We start from the raw sequence: 16,785 nt of genomic DNA, 5'->3' as shown, positions 1-16,785 counted from the left end.
TTCAACAATAAATCAGGATCAGATGCTGCTGTCAAGTCCAGCAGTACCACAACAGCCATTTTCTTCTCTTCCAATCATCTGCCATTTGAGTTAAAGCAGTAGCTGCAGAATACTTGTTTGTAGTGCTGATCAGCTTTAATTAAGACTGAGTCATTCAGCAGTAGAAACTCTTTGGCCATCCAGTGCCTCGTGTTGGCATGAGATAATGAATAAAATATCTGTATCAGGCTTTACTGTGACACATAGTCAAGCATCATCTGTACAGCAGTGAAAATCAATTGTGGGTACCCAAGATAAAAGGGGACGCAAGTCAGACCCCCGTGGGGTGTAGAATACAATTGGGGCATTGATTTCCCAGCATAACAACAAAGAGCTGAAGCACTTTCTAACCACATCACTGATGCTAAATTATTAACTTAAAGGGTCCTTTAAGGAACTTCTAAATCATTTGGTAGGGCCTGTGTTGTTCTGGGAAGTATTCGATTGGGATCTCAATAGTGTGGAAGCATGGTCAATGAACTGACCTCTTTTTCTTCAACCACTGCTGAGCACTTTTTGCATTGCCTTGATTGTCCTGCTGGTGAAGACTGTTTTGGGGGAAGTGCTGTCCCCGTGGCAGCCGGTTGGCTATAACGCTCAGGTGAATTCTACCTGCCGAGGTGACATCGACCCTAGATTTCCCAGCTGAACGTTGCATTGTGGCAGTACGATCACATGGCATTCATGTCACTTGTCAGTGGTTTTAATGTTGTGGGGAATCTGTGCATACTGTACTGCATGTTTATTTGTCACTTTACTTTTTTATGCTCATTTATCTTGAAACATTACTTTTTTTTTGTAATTTTCAGTTGTAGCATTCTAGTAAACAATACTGTACATATTTGCAGGCCGTATTAAACAGCATCTTATTAGTGACACTTCAGACTCCTGTGCCCGAATCTATTTTTCAGCTCGACGTTTCAGTTGCTTCCCATACACACAGCAGCTACTGCCCCGTTTTCTAATTAGTGAACATACAGGGCTACATTTTCTATAAAAATAGTTCCCTCAGAGAAATGGAAATTCTTTGAACATCTTCCAGATTGTCACAGTGGGTTCCCACTGAATTAACCCTCCAATGTATTTAATGATAAGATGTGAAAAAACAGATGGAGCAGAACAAAGAAAACTGAACTCCTTTGCTGCTCTTTTTTTTTTCAGTCTTAAAGTGTTACAGCTTTACGTTTCTTCCTTTTCCACAGTCAGTGTTGGCTCATGAGACTGTAGGATGTCTTTGTACTTTCAGTGTGATGTGTGGCTACTGTGTGTCTGTGTGTCAATAAAAGTCTGCCGCTTCCATTTTTCTATCTGTCCCCCTTTGTTATATAGTATGAAAAGTCAGTCTACACAGGCTTTTCTTTTTATTGCACCCTTGCTTGCACTGCGATAAGCTTTAACCTCCAGAGCGGGCTTCACGGCCAGCCAGATAGTGTTTGCTTCGCTTGACTTCCTCAAGAACTGGCCTGAGAGACAGATGCAGCATGGGAAAGAAAAATGGGCAAATAGGAAATCTTAATGGCTGCTGTCCTGCATGAAAATGCCAAAAATAGCTCAATGCAAATGGAGATTATTAATAATGTTGAAGCTGTTCTCTTCTGTAAACCAAACACATTGAAGAGAGGCAATTTCCCCCGTGCTTGTTTAAGACAATGTAGATTTCCTACTGAATCTGCAAATATTTTAGGAGCCTAATTAGGCGTCGGAATGAGGCCGATGTCGTACCACACACTCTGGAAATGTCTTCATCCAAGCAGCATCCTCGGCATGCTTCAAGGAGGATGAAAAAGATGCCAAAAATGCTTAAAAATGCAGATGAATTTGAATTTTACAAAGTGCAGCTGCTTTATTTATTTATTTTTAGATGGATCATCTGACAGCATAGTGCTATCAGTCAGAATGGCAGGACGTGTTACACCCAGCCAGCTCATGGCAGAGCAGCAAAAAGGAATGCAAGTAGAAGAAATAACTTTCCCGTTTTCTTTTGACACTGCAGTAGGTGCATTTCAGGATTTTCATATCACCTGTGCCAGAGTATTTTTGCTTCTGACAAATTATTAATCCTTTCTGAAGCAGCGGATTTCTCCAGACTTTTATAAACCGTGGATCTAGAAGGGCTCGAGTTCTCCGAGCGTTTGCAGCTGCTGTACAGACAGCGGTTGTTATGGTAACGTTTCTGTCTTAAGTCGTCGAAGCTGAGGGGGATATAGTGTGCTTGTGTGAAAAAGCAGCAGCTCAAACTTTTTTCTTTTTCGGGAGGGGGGGTGCACAGCGTAGCGGTTTATCTCAATGTGTGGGAAAGGTTATTCCTCCCACAGTCTGGAAGTCCAGCTGAGGTGATAAAGCAGAGATGCTCACAATCTCTCTCCCTCCATGCACACCACTTCATTGGTTTATCAATTGACCTTCACGTCACCTTGCAGCTCCACATTGATCCTGGTTTCCTTCAATGCCAGCAGAAACTTTTGGTACCAGGAAATGCTAAAGGAACCCAAAGAAGAACTTTACCTCCAAAGTGATAACTGTCAAACAAAAATAATCCCAAGTCTAGATATTAAAGGTGCATTAACCAGTTTTCCTTTGAAAGAACGTCGCTGGTGTACAGGGCTGCGCGTGAGCCCAGAAATCATCGAGTTTCTACAGGTCACATCAGCCCGTTCCCTCTGTGCCACCACATTTATGAAAGAAATGCCACTGCTATGTATCGATGCATCAACTGATGAAAACTGAGTGTGGGCATTAAAGTCATAGGTACAAACCAAAACAGACAAAGTGCATGTAGAATACAACCTGTCAGATCAGATGATATTTGTCTGCAGATTTTTCACTGAGGATGACTTCTGTTCACACACACACACACACACACACACACACACACACACACACACACACACACACACACACACACACACACACACACCATTAGATCGTTTGCTGATATTAAAAAACAGTATATATCGATCAGTGCAGCATTAAAGATTTATTTTTCCAATTAGCTGTCATGTTATACACAGACTAATGAGTGCATAGTGATTAATCAGATTTGATGCTGAATGTTACATAATTGATTAGGAATGACTTTACAAAGAGGCGCTTTAAGTAGCACACCAACTTCACTGCCTCTGTAGTTTGACAACCACTACATTTAACGTGATTTTAATTAGACATGCTGCCTGTATCTCAAAGCTCTGACTGTGGAGTCAGCTCCAAACAGAGAGGAGAAAAGAGACGGAAACAAAACAAAGCAGACATGAAAAAGTGGAAGAAAGGGGGAGGGAGGGCATCTGGATGTGAGATAAGACAGAAAAGATGAGAGTGAAGGTGAGTAGCAGACTCTTGGGCACATTAGGAAGAGAATATGAGAGAATAAAGATAAGAGGTATGGACAAGAGGAGTAAGTAAAACCACGGAAGAACAGTGCAAGGGGGAATAAAAAGGAGAGCCCAGATAAACAGAGATAAAGAGGCTTTGGTTTTGAGGAAAACACAGAGATGTGGCTGCTGAGGAAGAAAAAAATCCAGAGATAGACACTCACAAGAAGGATGGAATAAATGAGAGAGGGGAAGGAGAGGATGGAAGAAGTGATTCAGTGCGCAGTGAAGGCAGAAAGCATGAGAGGCAACACGAAGACACAGAGTGACAGAGGGAGAGCTGCGAGGAAGCAGAGTGAGTGATGTCCAGAAGGGGCACAGTAACAGTCTTCTCCCTGATGTGGCCTTGATGAGACTATAACACACCAACCGCTACAGCATACTCTAGCGGTCTGCATTTACATAAGCAAACACAACTCATTTCACATCCTAATTCCCTTCCTTTCATCCACCACTGGCCTTCATCTCAGAAGTGCTGCATGTATTTAATTTGTGGCTAATACTTATTAGATAATTGCAACATTCAGAAGGGAGCCTTAACAGAAACCTTGGGTTCCTATGCTGTTATACTGGGATGGATGTTAAGACCCTTCAGCCTTGAACAGATTTGAGTGTTTCTTTCTTTATTTTTTTATTTCTCTTTGTAGCCGGCGCTTTCTGGTGCATAATGATGCATTTGTGTGCTCTACCTGCACATGTGGTGTTAGCCTTGCCTGTGCTACATGGGATAAAGAGAGGCAGAGTCAGATACTAACAGTGCGCCTAACATCAGTTGTTCAAGTGCAATCCTTCTCACATTATTTCAGGTCTGACACTGTAGCAGGTCTGAGATGGCATGTAGAGATGGCTCAAGGCTTTCAGCAGCACATCAGACTCGACTTACAGAAGCCGTGTGCCGAGTCTCATTGATGGACAGCGCTTTGGAATTAAAGGACAGTAAAATAGGTCAAAACATTAATTATATTTAACATTTTATGTGGTCAGTAGAATTAGTTCTTCCTGCAGAAGAACAACAGTTTTAATGTGATATTCTTACATTAAGTTGCTTTCATTGTCAATTGAAAATTACAGTTTTGTGAAGCTGCAAAGAGAGGACATTATTTGCATTATTTGTTTATTTGCATATCTGAATGGGGTGAAGCACGGCCACTCTAACCTGGAGGGAAATGGTTAGCTTAACATCTGAGATCCAGTGTACTGCACTGCTGCAAGCTAGCTGCTGGTTATGCTGTGTGTTAACACCAGTATGGCTATAAAAGTATGGCTACAAGTACGTGAATAGTATACTCAGCTGGGAAAGGTGCATGTTGGATGATGCTGTGGATAAAGTGACCAAAGAGGTGAGCAGACAGGTCGTCACTCCGGTCCAAAGTGTTCAGCCTTCTCTGTCGTTAGCAGGATAACAAAAGCTAAACATGACAGTTGAGGCCAGAGACTCTCTATTGTTGCCCCACCTCTTTATTTCAGCTCTCTGTCTCTATTTATGACCCATACACTGTATTTATCCACTTACCATTAAGTTGATGGCTTCATTTTCTCTCATGGTCATTCTAAATTGTGAGACAGGATGTGGTGTTTTTCAGTGCTGCCTTGATGTCAAGTTGTAGCTCTGATGCCACCAGATGACATTGTGTCTCATAAACAGCTCTCGCCAATTGACAAAGTAATTGCTCAGCTGTTGACATGCTACTGAGAGGCGGGGTAGCTTAATCACTTCTAGATAATGATCAGTTCCAGCTGCCATTTTAGTGTCAACCATCCCGCCGTTTGTTTGCAGACTAAAAGCTTGTTTTCAGATGTGTGAGACTGTCAATACTGGAGTACCATGACATTTTGAAATCAAAGCCACAGAGAGCTTTTTTGTTCCGATTGCAGTGCACAAAGCTGATGTCTTTGAAATTGTTTGAGCTGAAGTACAAAAGTGTCTGAAGAGCTGTGTTTTGGAAGTTCCATGTGGTGTGGAAGTGGATTCCAGTTTGAATCTCTTGTTTTGCTTTGATCCGTTACTTTGATGCCAGTAAAGTTTCTGGGAAGAGTTAAAAAGCATGATTAATTAACAAAATTACATCATTTCTTTTTCAGGGGAAACTTTTAATGTTTGTTTTTCTGGTGCATGTGCTGAGTGACGTTTGTGCTTTGAAAGGTTTGATTTGGTAGCTTAAAAAGGTAAGTTGAATCCACCTTTGTGTCTTTATTCGCACCAAATCAAATATACAATAGATGGCGGCAGTGTTAGCGTCACCATTTTTAAATGATTATTCTGCTTAGCATGAATGAACTCGTGCACTGCTATTTATAGAGCGTCAGGTTTAATTTAAAAGACTTGATATGCTGCCTCGTGCCTTTACCTGACATCGAAGGTGACGCCTCTTCAGGTCATGATCACAATTAATCTATTGCTCTGCAAAGACTTGAGATGAGCTTTTTTCCTCAGAAAAGTAATTAACAGTGTCATCAGCATGCTATGAGCTGAACCAGTATTCAAGACTGTGTTTGGAAATTGGTGGACGAGGAAAGGGGGACGTTTAGTTATGCTAATAATATGTTTTCACCACAGTTGGTGAGGCAACAAAGCTCATTCAAATGTAATGTAACTGACATTTTGATTCAATACTTGCAAGTCAACTCGGGATTTGTGCGTGTGTGTGTGTGCGTGTGTGTGTGTGTGTGTGTGTGGGGGGGGGGTGGGGGGGGGGTGGGGTGCTGCAGTTTTGTCCTTTTGTCCCACCGCCTGAACAAAGAGCGTGAACACTTGCAAGCAAGCGTGTAAATAAACAGTGGCTGGTGTTTTCTGAAATCCACATGCTATTCTTACCCAGGTCTGAGGCCTAATGCATTAAACATTCTTTCAAAAATCTCTTTAATGGCAGCTGAAAAGATGTTTTCAAGACACATTTTAAGATTTGCTGTAGAACGTTTGAAAGGACCAAAGCAGAGAGACTGTTTTCTGCTGGTTGTTCAATGTGAATTTCAAATTCAGACTGTCATGTCGTGAGGAGTCTACTCGTGTCTGTGTGTGTCACCCCCCCAAGCGGACACAGCCACACATCTCAGCAGCACAAAGCCCACGGAAACACACAGAGATATACACACATCTAGAGTGGCATTTCTAACAAACACACACGAAGATCAAGTTCTGCTGTGCTGAGGAGCCGAATGGCAGGAATCCATTTTCTTCTTATGCAGCATTGGCCTCTCACTGGACTGCAATCTTGTTTGGCCTGAACCGTATGTCCACATTCTTAGTAGGAGGATCCCTTGGGCGTGTGGCACATCTTCACACAAGTACCATCCAAGGAACCCTGGTAAGCGACTGGTTGTTTGCAGGGCTTCTGAGGAGAGTGAGGCTCGGCCAGAGGTGGAAAGGTCCTGGAAGTCTGCAGGCCTCCCGAGCTTCACAACCATGAGTAGCACAGGAGGTCAGGGGAGCCAGGACACTGGTTCTTTGCTAAGTTTAATTTGCTTCTTATCTAGCCCTGATTGCTGAGTTCTGTCAAAAGAGTCAAGGCCACACCTCCTACACCCCCTCCCAGCCAAGTGACTCAAGTCAGGCCTGTCAGGTTGCTTTAAACAAGCAGAAGCTTGTTGCAGGGAGGGAAATGCTAACAAGAGACATGGATGCTAATGAGAAGGAGCAGTAGTCATTTAGTCAGAAGGAAAACAGTACAGCTAAGAAAAACAACGGACTGATGGATGAAAATAGCATCTTATTATGTAAAAGGAAGTTTCCCCCCAGTGAGGTCAGGTCAAGTGTGTGATAAATGCTAAATAATTGCATGAGCAAGCTTTTCTATGTAAGACATTTTTTGACTGCTTTCTGTAACCCAGAGGTGAATATAAGTGGAGGCTACCAGATGGTTAAGTATAATGAAGAGCGTTTTTTCTCCTCTGACGCTACACCCCAGCTGTCCCTGAGCAACAGATTTGTGATCCTTCACTCTGGAGTGGAGTATCACAGCTGACCACTGATCCTGTCGTGGAAAACTAGTCCTTCATATCTTGTGATTTGCTCTGAGGACTTGCACAGTGCTTATCAAAGTGCCCCGCCTGCTGATTATCTCTCCAAAAGAGCCGAGTCCAAAGCTGTGAACACAGAGACTGTTGGCTCAGACTTTTCCACAGGGGCAAAGATGGCAGTGTGCTCCATCAAGAGTAAAACTAAGTTTGAAAGTGGCATGCACAGTGTTGGAAACACAGCTAATTATGCAACATGCTAATCTATCACTTCCAGAGCCTCATCATGTTTTCCTAACTGCTGTTCCAGAGATTCAGTTTACCACAAATGCAAATAGTTATATTGTTACAGTCATCAGGAAGCATGTACCTTCTGAGGAAACAAAGAATTGTAACTGCAAGAAGTGTTGACTGAAACTATTTTCAGCCTTCACCTCAGAGATGCTTCTACTTTTAAATGTTATTGATTTTGGGGTCATAAATTGTGGGATCATAAGACTTGCAAGTGAAAAATAGCTCTTTGAAAAGGAAGTCCTTTTAATCTTTGCATTAATTTTTCACCACAGACGACAGCAGGTTAAGTTTGGTAGGTCAGACCGTCATCTTATCTCCATTGCCGCATCCTCTAGGGGTTCCTCAGGTGTGCTCAACCCAGACAGGGTGTGCGAACACCTCAGCGTGTGCTCGGTCTGCCCCGGGCTCCTCTTCCAGTTTATTTCAAAAGAATATCGTTCATGTTTTCCTGTTTGAGCTACTTATAAAAACTAAGGCAACTTAATGCTACATCCTTTTTTAGTGTGTAAACAAATAGAAATGACTTAAATAGGATTGTCATTCATTTCATTTGCGCTTGAATAAATTCATTGATCAGAACATCACTCTGAACAAACTGGTCTGTGTCAGCACTGGGCTTCATGTGGTGTGGTTGGGCGCTACGGTAATAGCAAAACCTAAATGCAGTAAAGGCTTATGTGCGTTCTAGTGCTGCGTTCCACTTTACAAACACTCGTTGAGGCTTGTTGTGGCTTAACGGCATCGTTCTGATGTTAATCTGGGATGTGGTATTCCTGTCACTGATGTGAGTCCCCATTCTGCATCAATGTGAATTCACTGCTTACTTTGACCACCTAATAAAAAATGCTTAAATTCCCTCTTTTTTTATAGGTGATCCTGATTCTAACCAAGCTCTACGACTTTCACATTGGCAGCGTCACAGAGAGCACACTTTGGAGGTGAGTACAAGACTTTATCTATAATATATTGTAGCTGGTTTGAAAGCTGTGATGTTCTCAGAGTAGCACTGGGTTGAAAAAGCTTCATGTGATGACCCTGTGATTGAGTTAATGTTTTGGCTGTTTGGTAGTTTAACATAATGTCCAGTGGCAGGAAATGAATCTGACAGCCTGTGACTTGTGGTAAACCCACAAAACAAATGTTTTCTCTGTTTTGGCCTCTTATTTATTCTCCTTTACAACTTTAAACTGAATGTCTCATATTTCTCACCAGTCTGCAGTCATTTTGTCCTGTCCTCACCTGCTCCTCTGGTGCTGTGAACACACTGTTCTAGTATCATGCACAGTCAGACAGGGCACTCAGGTGGAGGATGCTGTTTGCCATGCTCTTGTTCTGGAATATTATCTGATGTACTCACCTTCTCCACCTCTATTGGGAATAAAATAAACACACATACACACAAACGCATGAAACAACAAGAGTGCTTGTAAAGAGGAAAAATACACTGGAAAAAAAGGATGGGTTACACATCCCTGATGAGTTGAAACTACATGTAATCCACTTTTAAATCTGGGTTGTCCTGACTTGTCACATTTTTCATGGAAACGATGCACTCTAGGGCTAAGGGGCCTCTCAGGTAACTGACCCTGCCAAACCTTGGCACAATTCTGTCAAAATCTGGATTCTTCCAGATGCCACAGTGGTGTCATAAAAGCAGACCTGTCTTCTTCTTAGCTTATAATCTCTCCAGCGTGTCCTGGTCTGCCTTGGGGCCTCCTCCCAGTAGGACATGCCCGGAACACCTCACCCAAGAGGGACCTGCTAGTACCCATCAGCTGCCTCTCTCCAAAGTCTCACAGGCTAACCAAGCCTGATAGGACTCCTCCTTCAGCCTAACGGCTCCCTTCACCTCCAGTGTCCACCATCTGGTTCGGGGATTACCATGACAGGCAACAACCACCTCGCATCCACAGCTCCGACCAGCAGCCTCAACTATGGAGGTGCGGAACATGGTCCATTTGGGCTCAATGTCCTCAGCCTTCCTCCGAATGCTGTTGAAGTTCTGCTGGAGGTGGAAGTTGAAGATCTAATGGACTGGGGCCTCTGCCAGGTGTTCCCAGCGCACCCTCACGATACATTTAGGTGCAGCGGGTATGTCCAGCATCCTGCCCCGCCACCTGATCCAACTTACCACCAGGTGGTGATCAGTTGACGGCTCAGCTACACGTCATGAGGTGATTTTAACAGGTGGGCAGGCTTGAACAGGTGAGGTAAGATTGAAAAAAATTGTTGACTGATTGATAAAATAATTGACAGATTATTCGACTACCAAAATAATCTTTAGTTGCAGCCCTTGTTTGCACTGAAGTCCAATAACAAAACACAGCTCATGTTCAGACCAGGCAGGCCATTCCTGGACCTGGAGGAGCGTAATTATTTCTACTACCTATAGCAATAACCTAATGAAATAACTTACATTTATCAGTAGTCTTTACAAGAGTTTTAAAACATTCAGGAAATGGGTCCAAACATCAAAAACCACACGATTAAAATTTGGCCAAACTCCCATCCTCAGGTCATCTTCTCCCTGACCTCTTGCACTGCATGCTTCGTAATTTCAAAACAAACATCAAACTTGTGCACAGACCAAACCTCAACTTGTCTTTCAAACTGGCCTTGGGCTGTGCCCCAACCCCCACCCCCTCCGCAAAAGGTCAGACTATCAAGGATGCTACTGTAATATCCGGAGGGCACTGAAACGAGTTCCACATTTTCCAGGATTCCACTATTTCCTTAATCCACTTCCTGAAATTGAAGTTGAAATAAATTATCTCCTTCAGTGTGTTGTTGATGCACTGGAGGAGATCCAGTTCCCATTAAGAGGCGCAAGTGCAAGAGAACATAAAGCTAAAAATCGCAGTTATGCTGAAAACCGTCCAGAGGTGTATGAGAAAATAACCTTGAACGAAACATTAACCGATTTTAAAGCATGTACTTTTTATTTTTATAGGCAAACTGTTTGATGATACTCCTATGTGTGGGAGTTGAATGCATTAAGGGGAACTAAGACAAGACTCAGAGATGCTAAGAGCTCATTTGAATCAAAATTGCTCACTTGGCACATCAGACAAATAACATTTTCTGGCTTTTGGGTTTGCTTCTACTTGTTGTGGTCCACTGCACATGCTCATTAGTGTGTCCCTCGCTGGCCACAGGTTCCCACTTAGCCCATTCACTTCATGAGCTATCTATATTTGCATAAAGTGGTTTAATAGATGTGTCTGTCAGTGGTTTAGTAGATATCTCTTATAGTAGTCACTTGCATTTTGTTCCTGTAATTTTTGCCATGCAACATTTCTGCATTATGGCTTAGATGTTGATAAACTATTGCAATTGGGAGAAAGTTGTTTGTCTGCAGCTCTGGGACCTTCAGCTTTCTTCTTCAGCGCTGATTCCTCTTTGACTAGCCCGTCTCACCAGTGATACCGTGCTGAACTCGAGTTCAAACCACAGCGGCTTTGCCTCAAGAGAAACAAATGATATTCCATCTGTTTTTGTTTGTTTTTTTTAGCTTTCAGAGATGACAGTCCTTTAAAGTTGAAAACATTTACACTTCTGAAGTTTGCTTACTCTGTCCAGCTTCAAGTGGTAGTTTGGCAATGATAAGTGATGTCAAAATGACTGCTAGTCATTTTTGACATTTAGACATTTACTGTATAATTTGGATCCTGAGGCAGAGCAGAGAAGTGTTTGGGTGTTTGAATAAGTGCAAAGAAAATGCAGTCCCTTGATATGCTGTGGTAGGATAGACCAAAGGGACTCTGGCTGCAGACGCTGTCATGGAATAGTGTGAATCTTCTTCTCACATAATTAAATGGTAGTTTTGTGATTAAAAATCTGTCTGCATTTCTAAACTTGCTGCACAGACATAAAAAACAAAATCATTTTTAGCTCCACTTACATTTTATTCTGTTTATTTGTGTACAATTTATGAAAACATTGGGCAAAGGGATACTGCATTATGTGCAAAAGGTGAAACTCCCTATAGTCCTTTTTCGCATAAACAACCCCAAACATATGCCCTGTCATAACAACCACAGATGGCAGAGAGAGAACATAATCTAACCTCAAGGAGAGGTGAAAATTGCCATAATGGGAACTTAATGGAGCGTGCATACTTAAGTACTTAAGTATGACAGGAAAGTTGTGATCTTTCTTTGAAATGCATCCAACATGTTGCATTCATAGACTACACATAAAAGGTTGATGTAGCCATCATCACGTTACCCACTGCTAACTGACACCATCTTGGTCTTTGAAAATCAGATGTGACGAGCGAGTGGTGGTCCAGCCGGGCCCATCCTAAAGCATACCCTCGACTGCCTCGACCTTTAAGATTAGAACGTGGGCGATAATTCGCAGATCAGAATCATTTTGTAATGAAATTATCGACCGAGATCATAAACCCATCAGGAGACTGTTCACTGAGTCATTATGGCAAGTAAACAGTAGAGGTCCTCCAGCATGGGCATCAGGACATCGATCTATGAGGACATTGAGCCTGAATGGACTATGATCATTTGGTAACGACGGAAAACCTCGTTCAGTACCGTTCAGCTCCGGGAAAATATTTTTATGCTTTGGTCCCTGATTAGCGACTAAAAATAGACCTGCAATAGAAACGTATTTAGGAGCACTCGTGTGAATACAAAGCACTACAGCATTAAGCTCATGCAGCCCCCAGTTTTTCAACAAAAACACTGATAACGCAACAGCAGCAGCTGCTTTACGTGCAGTCTGTCTGCACACGCATGGTAATAAAAAGAGGCGGAGCCGTTACTGAGACGGTGAGCTCAGGTGGAGCGACAGGAAACGTTTTTCTAGCATCCAAAGCAGCAGCCCTTGTTCCTGTAACCACCATTAAACCTTTACTGGGACACAGGTCCTTCATCAACCACCTGATCAACAGATGAAGAACAGAGAACTTTTTCTAGCTGCTCCATCCACCGCTGTCTGTTTCACACAGAGAAACATCTGCAGTATGGAAGTTAAAATATTTTGCCTTATGTTAATAAGACAAAAGTATTTCTTATCAATTACTCAATGGAATAATAGGTAGAATACTTGATTACTAAAATAATCCATAGTTGCAGCCCTATTCATGTACATGTTGTAAGAAAAGGGCCCATTGCTGTGGTTGGAGATGAACACTAGTGGCAACCCTGTCCCTGCCTCACAAACCTACAGTGAGGCCAGCAGCTGTCGGTTTGGGTTTGACTTTCTAATGTATTAGCATGTGACCAGAGGCAGGGAGGCACACAGAAAGAAATCGTATTCTGTCACGTTTTTACGCTGATTTAAAGAACAGCAGAGAGAGGAGCAGCTAAGTAGATGAAGAAAGGTACTATTTGCATCTGCACGATGATGAGAAATCTGCCAGTTTTGTGTCTGCCCAGATCTATGATTGGCCTTTCCTGTGCCAGCTAATTGAGATCCCAGCTCTGATACAGTGGGCAGAGAAGCAGTCGCAGAGAATGTTTATCACTTTACGGGAAGACGTCCCAAATGGCAAGACTAACACTGTCTTTTTGCAAAGGTCAAGGCACTGCCAACACCTCAAAGTATTGCCTAGTCAGTCTGTCAATTTTAATGAACATCCTGACCTTAAACAATGAAAGCTGATCACTCTGTCTCTGCATAATTTTCAAAGGAGCCTTCATATGTGAGTGGTTGAGGGGAAAGAAACGGAGGCGAGTTGTTCATTGTTGACAATAAATCAACTCAGCAAAACACTTCTTCAAAGTTTTTCAGCCTCTCTCATCTGGTCTCTGGAGTATTGTCCCTCAGTGGATGAGAATTTATCAAATATGACAAGCCCTGTACTCATTTGCAGGTATTCAAACATGGGTAAATTAACGCCAACAACAAAGTCATATTGTATTTCCCTCCTATCAGTATATGAATTTGACATTTCCTATACTTGTACTTTTTGCAAAACAAGCCTATGCAGCAGTTGTTTTCTCTGAGCGGTGTAGCAAGTTTACTGAAGTTGTGCACACAGTGTGGTTCTGAATTACTGAGCTGGAAAGCTTCAGGATGAGCTGATGTTAATCTCTTTTTGTACCACTACAGCACACAGTGGAAAAGTCAAGTTTTATGTTGTACACAAAACAGCGATGACTCAAATATTGTAAATATAAATAAAGGTTTAAGATGTTTAGCATATAAACAAACACCAAATTACATTCACTGGACAAAGTATACTTTTAATCACTGCAGCCGACCTCACTCTGTGACAGAGTGCCAACTGAGCTGTTAGAAAGTACTAGTTCAAAGTCAGCTAAATCTCTTTTCTGTGCTGCACACAAGTTCAAGACACTAAAAACAAAGATTTTTTAGGGAAAAGATTTGAAACAGTGATTTATGTTCGACGTGACACACACTAGATGGTAAAATAACTAAAAGAGCATGCACTTCACAAAGTAATCATTACAAAAGCATTCATTCTTCTGAACTCTTTAGGTTCAGTCCAGGGGTAAATGACCAAATTAATGTTTCCTTATTAATGTTAGTTAGATTTTGACCCATGAGAGTTGAGTTTGACACTATGAGTATAAAAGCTACTGTGACCGTTGGTTAGTGAAGACCCATCATGAGCTCCAACCTGATGAGGAGGGTAAAATCTGTGAATCCGGGGAAACCATAGCTCACAGCAAAGCCTGGATAATCTGAATCTAACCATGTCATATTCAATATGACCTGGAACTAGTGACTCAGCACATCATCTAATCAGAAAATGTTTACAGAGTTCACAGAGCACCAGAGCTGAGGGTGGAGGCACCAAAGCCACTTGATTAAGTCAGGAAGAGAACGAGTCCAGCATTCACACGCACCTATTCTGCACCTTCTCACACGACCATGAACACAAATCTGACACATTTCTTTATAAGTTACATGTCTAAAAATGACATCACTGTGAAAATCCAGGTACAACTGACAGTTCTCATTTGCACTTTTAAGAGTTCCTGTCTGTGGCGGTGAGTGGCCTTTAACACTTCTGAGTGCCTCACTTTGTCTACAGTGAAAACACCTCCCGGCTTAACAATTATTGTGTTATCTCTGTGGTCTGAGATGGTTCAATCAATATCTGTGAAAATGAACAACTTTCTCCCAATAGACCTCTAAATGATAACAACATACCACCAATGAACACGTAGTGACTATCTGACTTTTGTCATTTCATCCTCCAGGGAACAATGCTGTAGTCAGTTCTATTTCATTAAGGGAAATTTTCACACCAAATGATCAGGCGTTTGAGTCTAATTATTTTGATTTAATTGGTCTTATTCGTGCCTTCAGCAAATTAACGCTGATCTGATAAAAAAAAAAGGCATTCTCTTCACTCTTTTTTTGTCCCCTATTAACATCCTGATTACAGTTGTAATGATGTTTGGTGTGAAGAAATGTTCATTATGTGAATAACTGCCTGAAATTAGTGTCACTGAAAATGACAGTGATTATAAAATATTAGGCAAAAGTTAGACAGTGGGTGTGTATGTGTATCACTAGTTGCTTTGTAATGTGGAACATATCAAGGGCTAAAGGGGAATTTCACTAATTTAACACAAGGTCAGATATAGTCACTACTCCGAACCCCTCATGGTGTCATCAGGTGATAAGAGAAAGCTCGCACTGGTTGTATAGAATATGTGGGATAGAGTTTTGAGTCATCAGTGATCAAAATTCAGGTTATATCAACCTCTGATGCTTCAATTTGACCTTTTTCTAGAGGGGTGTCTCAGGCTCACACAGAAGAATGTAACTGGAATACGACAGTAAATTAATATCCTTTTAAAGAAACACGTTATCGTGTAGGAAGACCCAGAAAAATAAATGTATTCTCACTCTGGAATCTGTGCTCCTTTGCATTGACATCCTGGGGAGTATTGGATGTTAATAGGCAAAGCTGGTTTCTACAAGTCTCATTCCCCCAAACAGTGTTTGATCTCTCCATTTATGCTGATGCATCTTGGGTAGTAGTGATAAATTCCTCTGAAATAAAAAATTATTTCCACTCCTGCCCAGGAAGCTGTGTCAAAAGAGGAAAGCAAATATCCACCTCTGGTTTGGAAAGCCTTGTTGGAGGGATTCCCTTGTCAAAATACAGAGGACAATCAGAAAGATGAAGAGGGAGAGAGGGGAGAGATTACACTGCATTATCAGTCCCTGGCTGCAGACTCCACCTCTCCCACTGTGCCAAGATGGGGTCACCTGGGGTTGAAGAGTGACATCCTCTCAAATTGCATCATTTTGCTGAGCATGCTCATGGGCTATGTGATATTTCACAGGTCAGTGCCTATAATAAGGGCCTGGCTCTCTCAGAGAGACCCACCTGATGTCTGTGACCTTTTGCAATTGGACTTGGTATTTCCCTCCAAACCTCAGCAGCCGGGGCTCACCAGAACTTTTCAAAAGCACTTCCTTGAAAGGGGAGAGGATCAAACTGATACAGCTACTGTAGGATCTACTAAAAGAGAAGAAAATAGGGCCTAGGGTGATGAACAGCTGCATGTGGTAAATATAGGACGGTAAAAGCTGCATTGAACCAAATTTATGGATCAGATGAGAATGTGTAACATGAACAGTGTTACTCGTGTCATTCCATACAAGGTCAGTCAAATCTGAAAACACGAGTTCCCATCTAATCCTCTTAGAATTAACTGGGGTTGTACATTTTTTTTTTAAAATTCCTTTCTTCTACATTTCTGACAAATACAAGATATAATCCCTCGAGATGTTCAGAGCTGGACAAACACGTTTAAACTCTGTTAAACTCACAAACAAATCAATTTGACGTCAACTATAAGTGTCACAATCTAAAGCCAAAGTCTTTTGTCTAGCATAGTATTGTCATTAATCAAAATCATAGGATATATCATGGTTTCAGTAGCCAGACTGCACCAATTCTACCGTCTGTGATGGAAGGTAACATAAACAACCATTAGGACAATAGCTGCTTTATCTGTTTTTGAATAATTCACTGCATTTTGGGGCAACCTTTAACAATATCTAAATGGATAACTTGTAGCCCAGAAGCGTGCCCCACTGTACAGTTTTTATGAAGGAGATAATTAACCATAGAGGCTGTAAAAGCTATGGGGAGTGAGTGGCCCATTGATAGGCCCGTTGT

General features: G+C 41.9%; 1 protein-coding gene across 2 annotated transcripts in view; it reads left to right on the top strand.

Annotated features, from left to right (window-relative positions):
* The window catches only part of sorcs3a (sortilin related VPS10 domain containing receptor 3a), a 232,051-nt gene that overhangs the window by 76,112 nt on the left and 139,154 nt on the right, over positions 1-16,785 (top strand). For both annotated transcript variants that reach the window (XM_030730511.1, XM_030730512.1), the window contains exon 2: positions 8,526-8,593. In XM_030730511.1, the coding sequence (XP_030586371.1) occupies positions 8,526-8,593 (68 nt within the window). The remainder of the gene's footprint in view (positions 1-8,525; positions 8,594-16,785) is intronic.

The sequence above is a fragment of the Archocentrus centrarchus genome, chromosome 1 (assembly GCF_007364275.1).
Source record: "Archocentrus centrarchus isolate MPI-CPG fArcCen1 chromosome 1, fArcCen1, whole genome shotgun sequence".
Taxonomy (NCBI): domain Eukaryota; kingdom Metazoa; phylum Chordata; class Actinopteri; order Cichliformes; family Cichlidae; genus Archocentrus; species Archocentrus centrarchus.
Note: the sequence above shows the minus strand (reverse complement) of the source record. Positions and strands in the feature narration are given on the sequence as shown.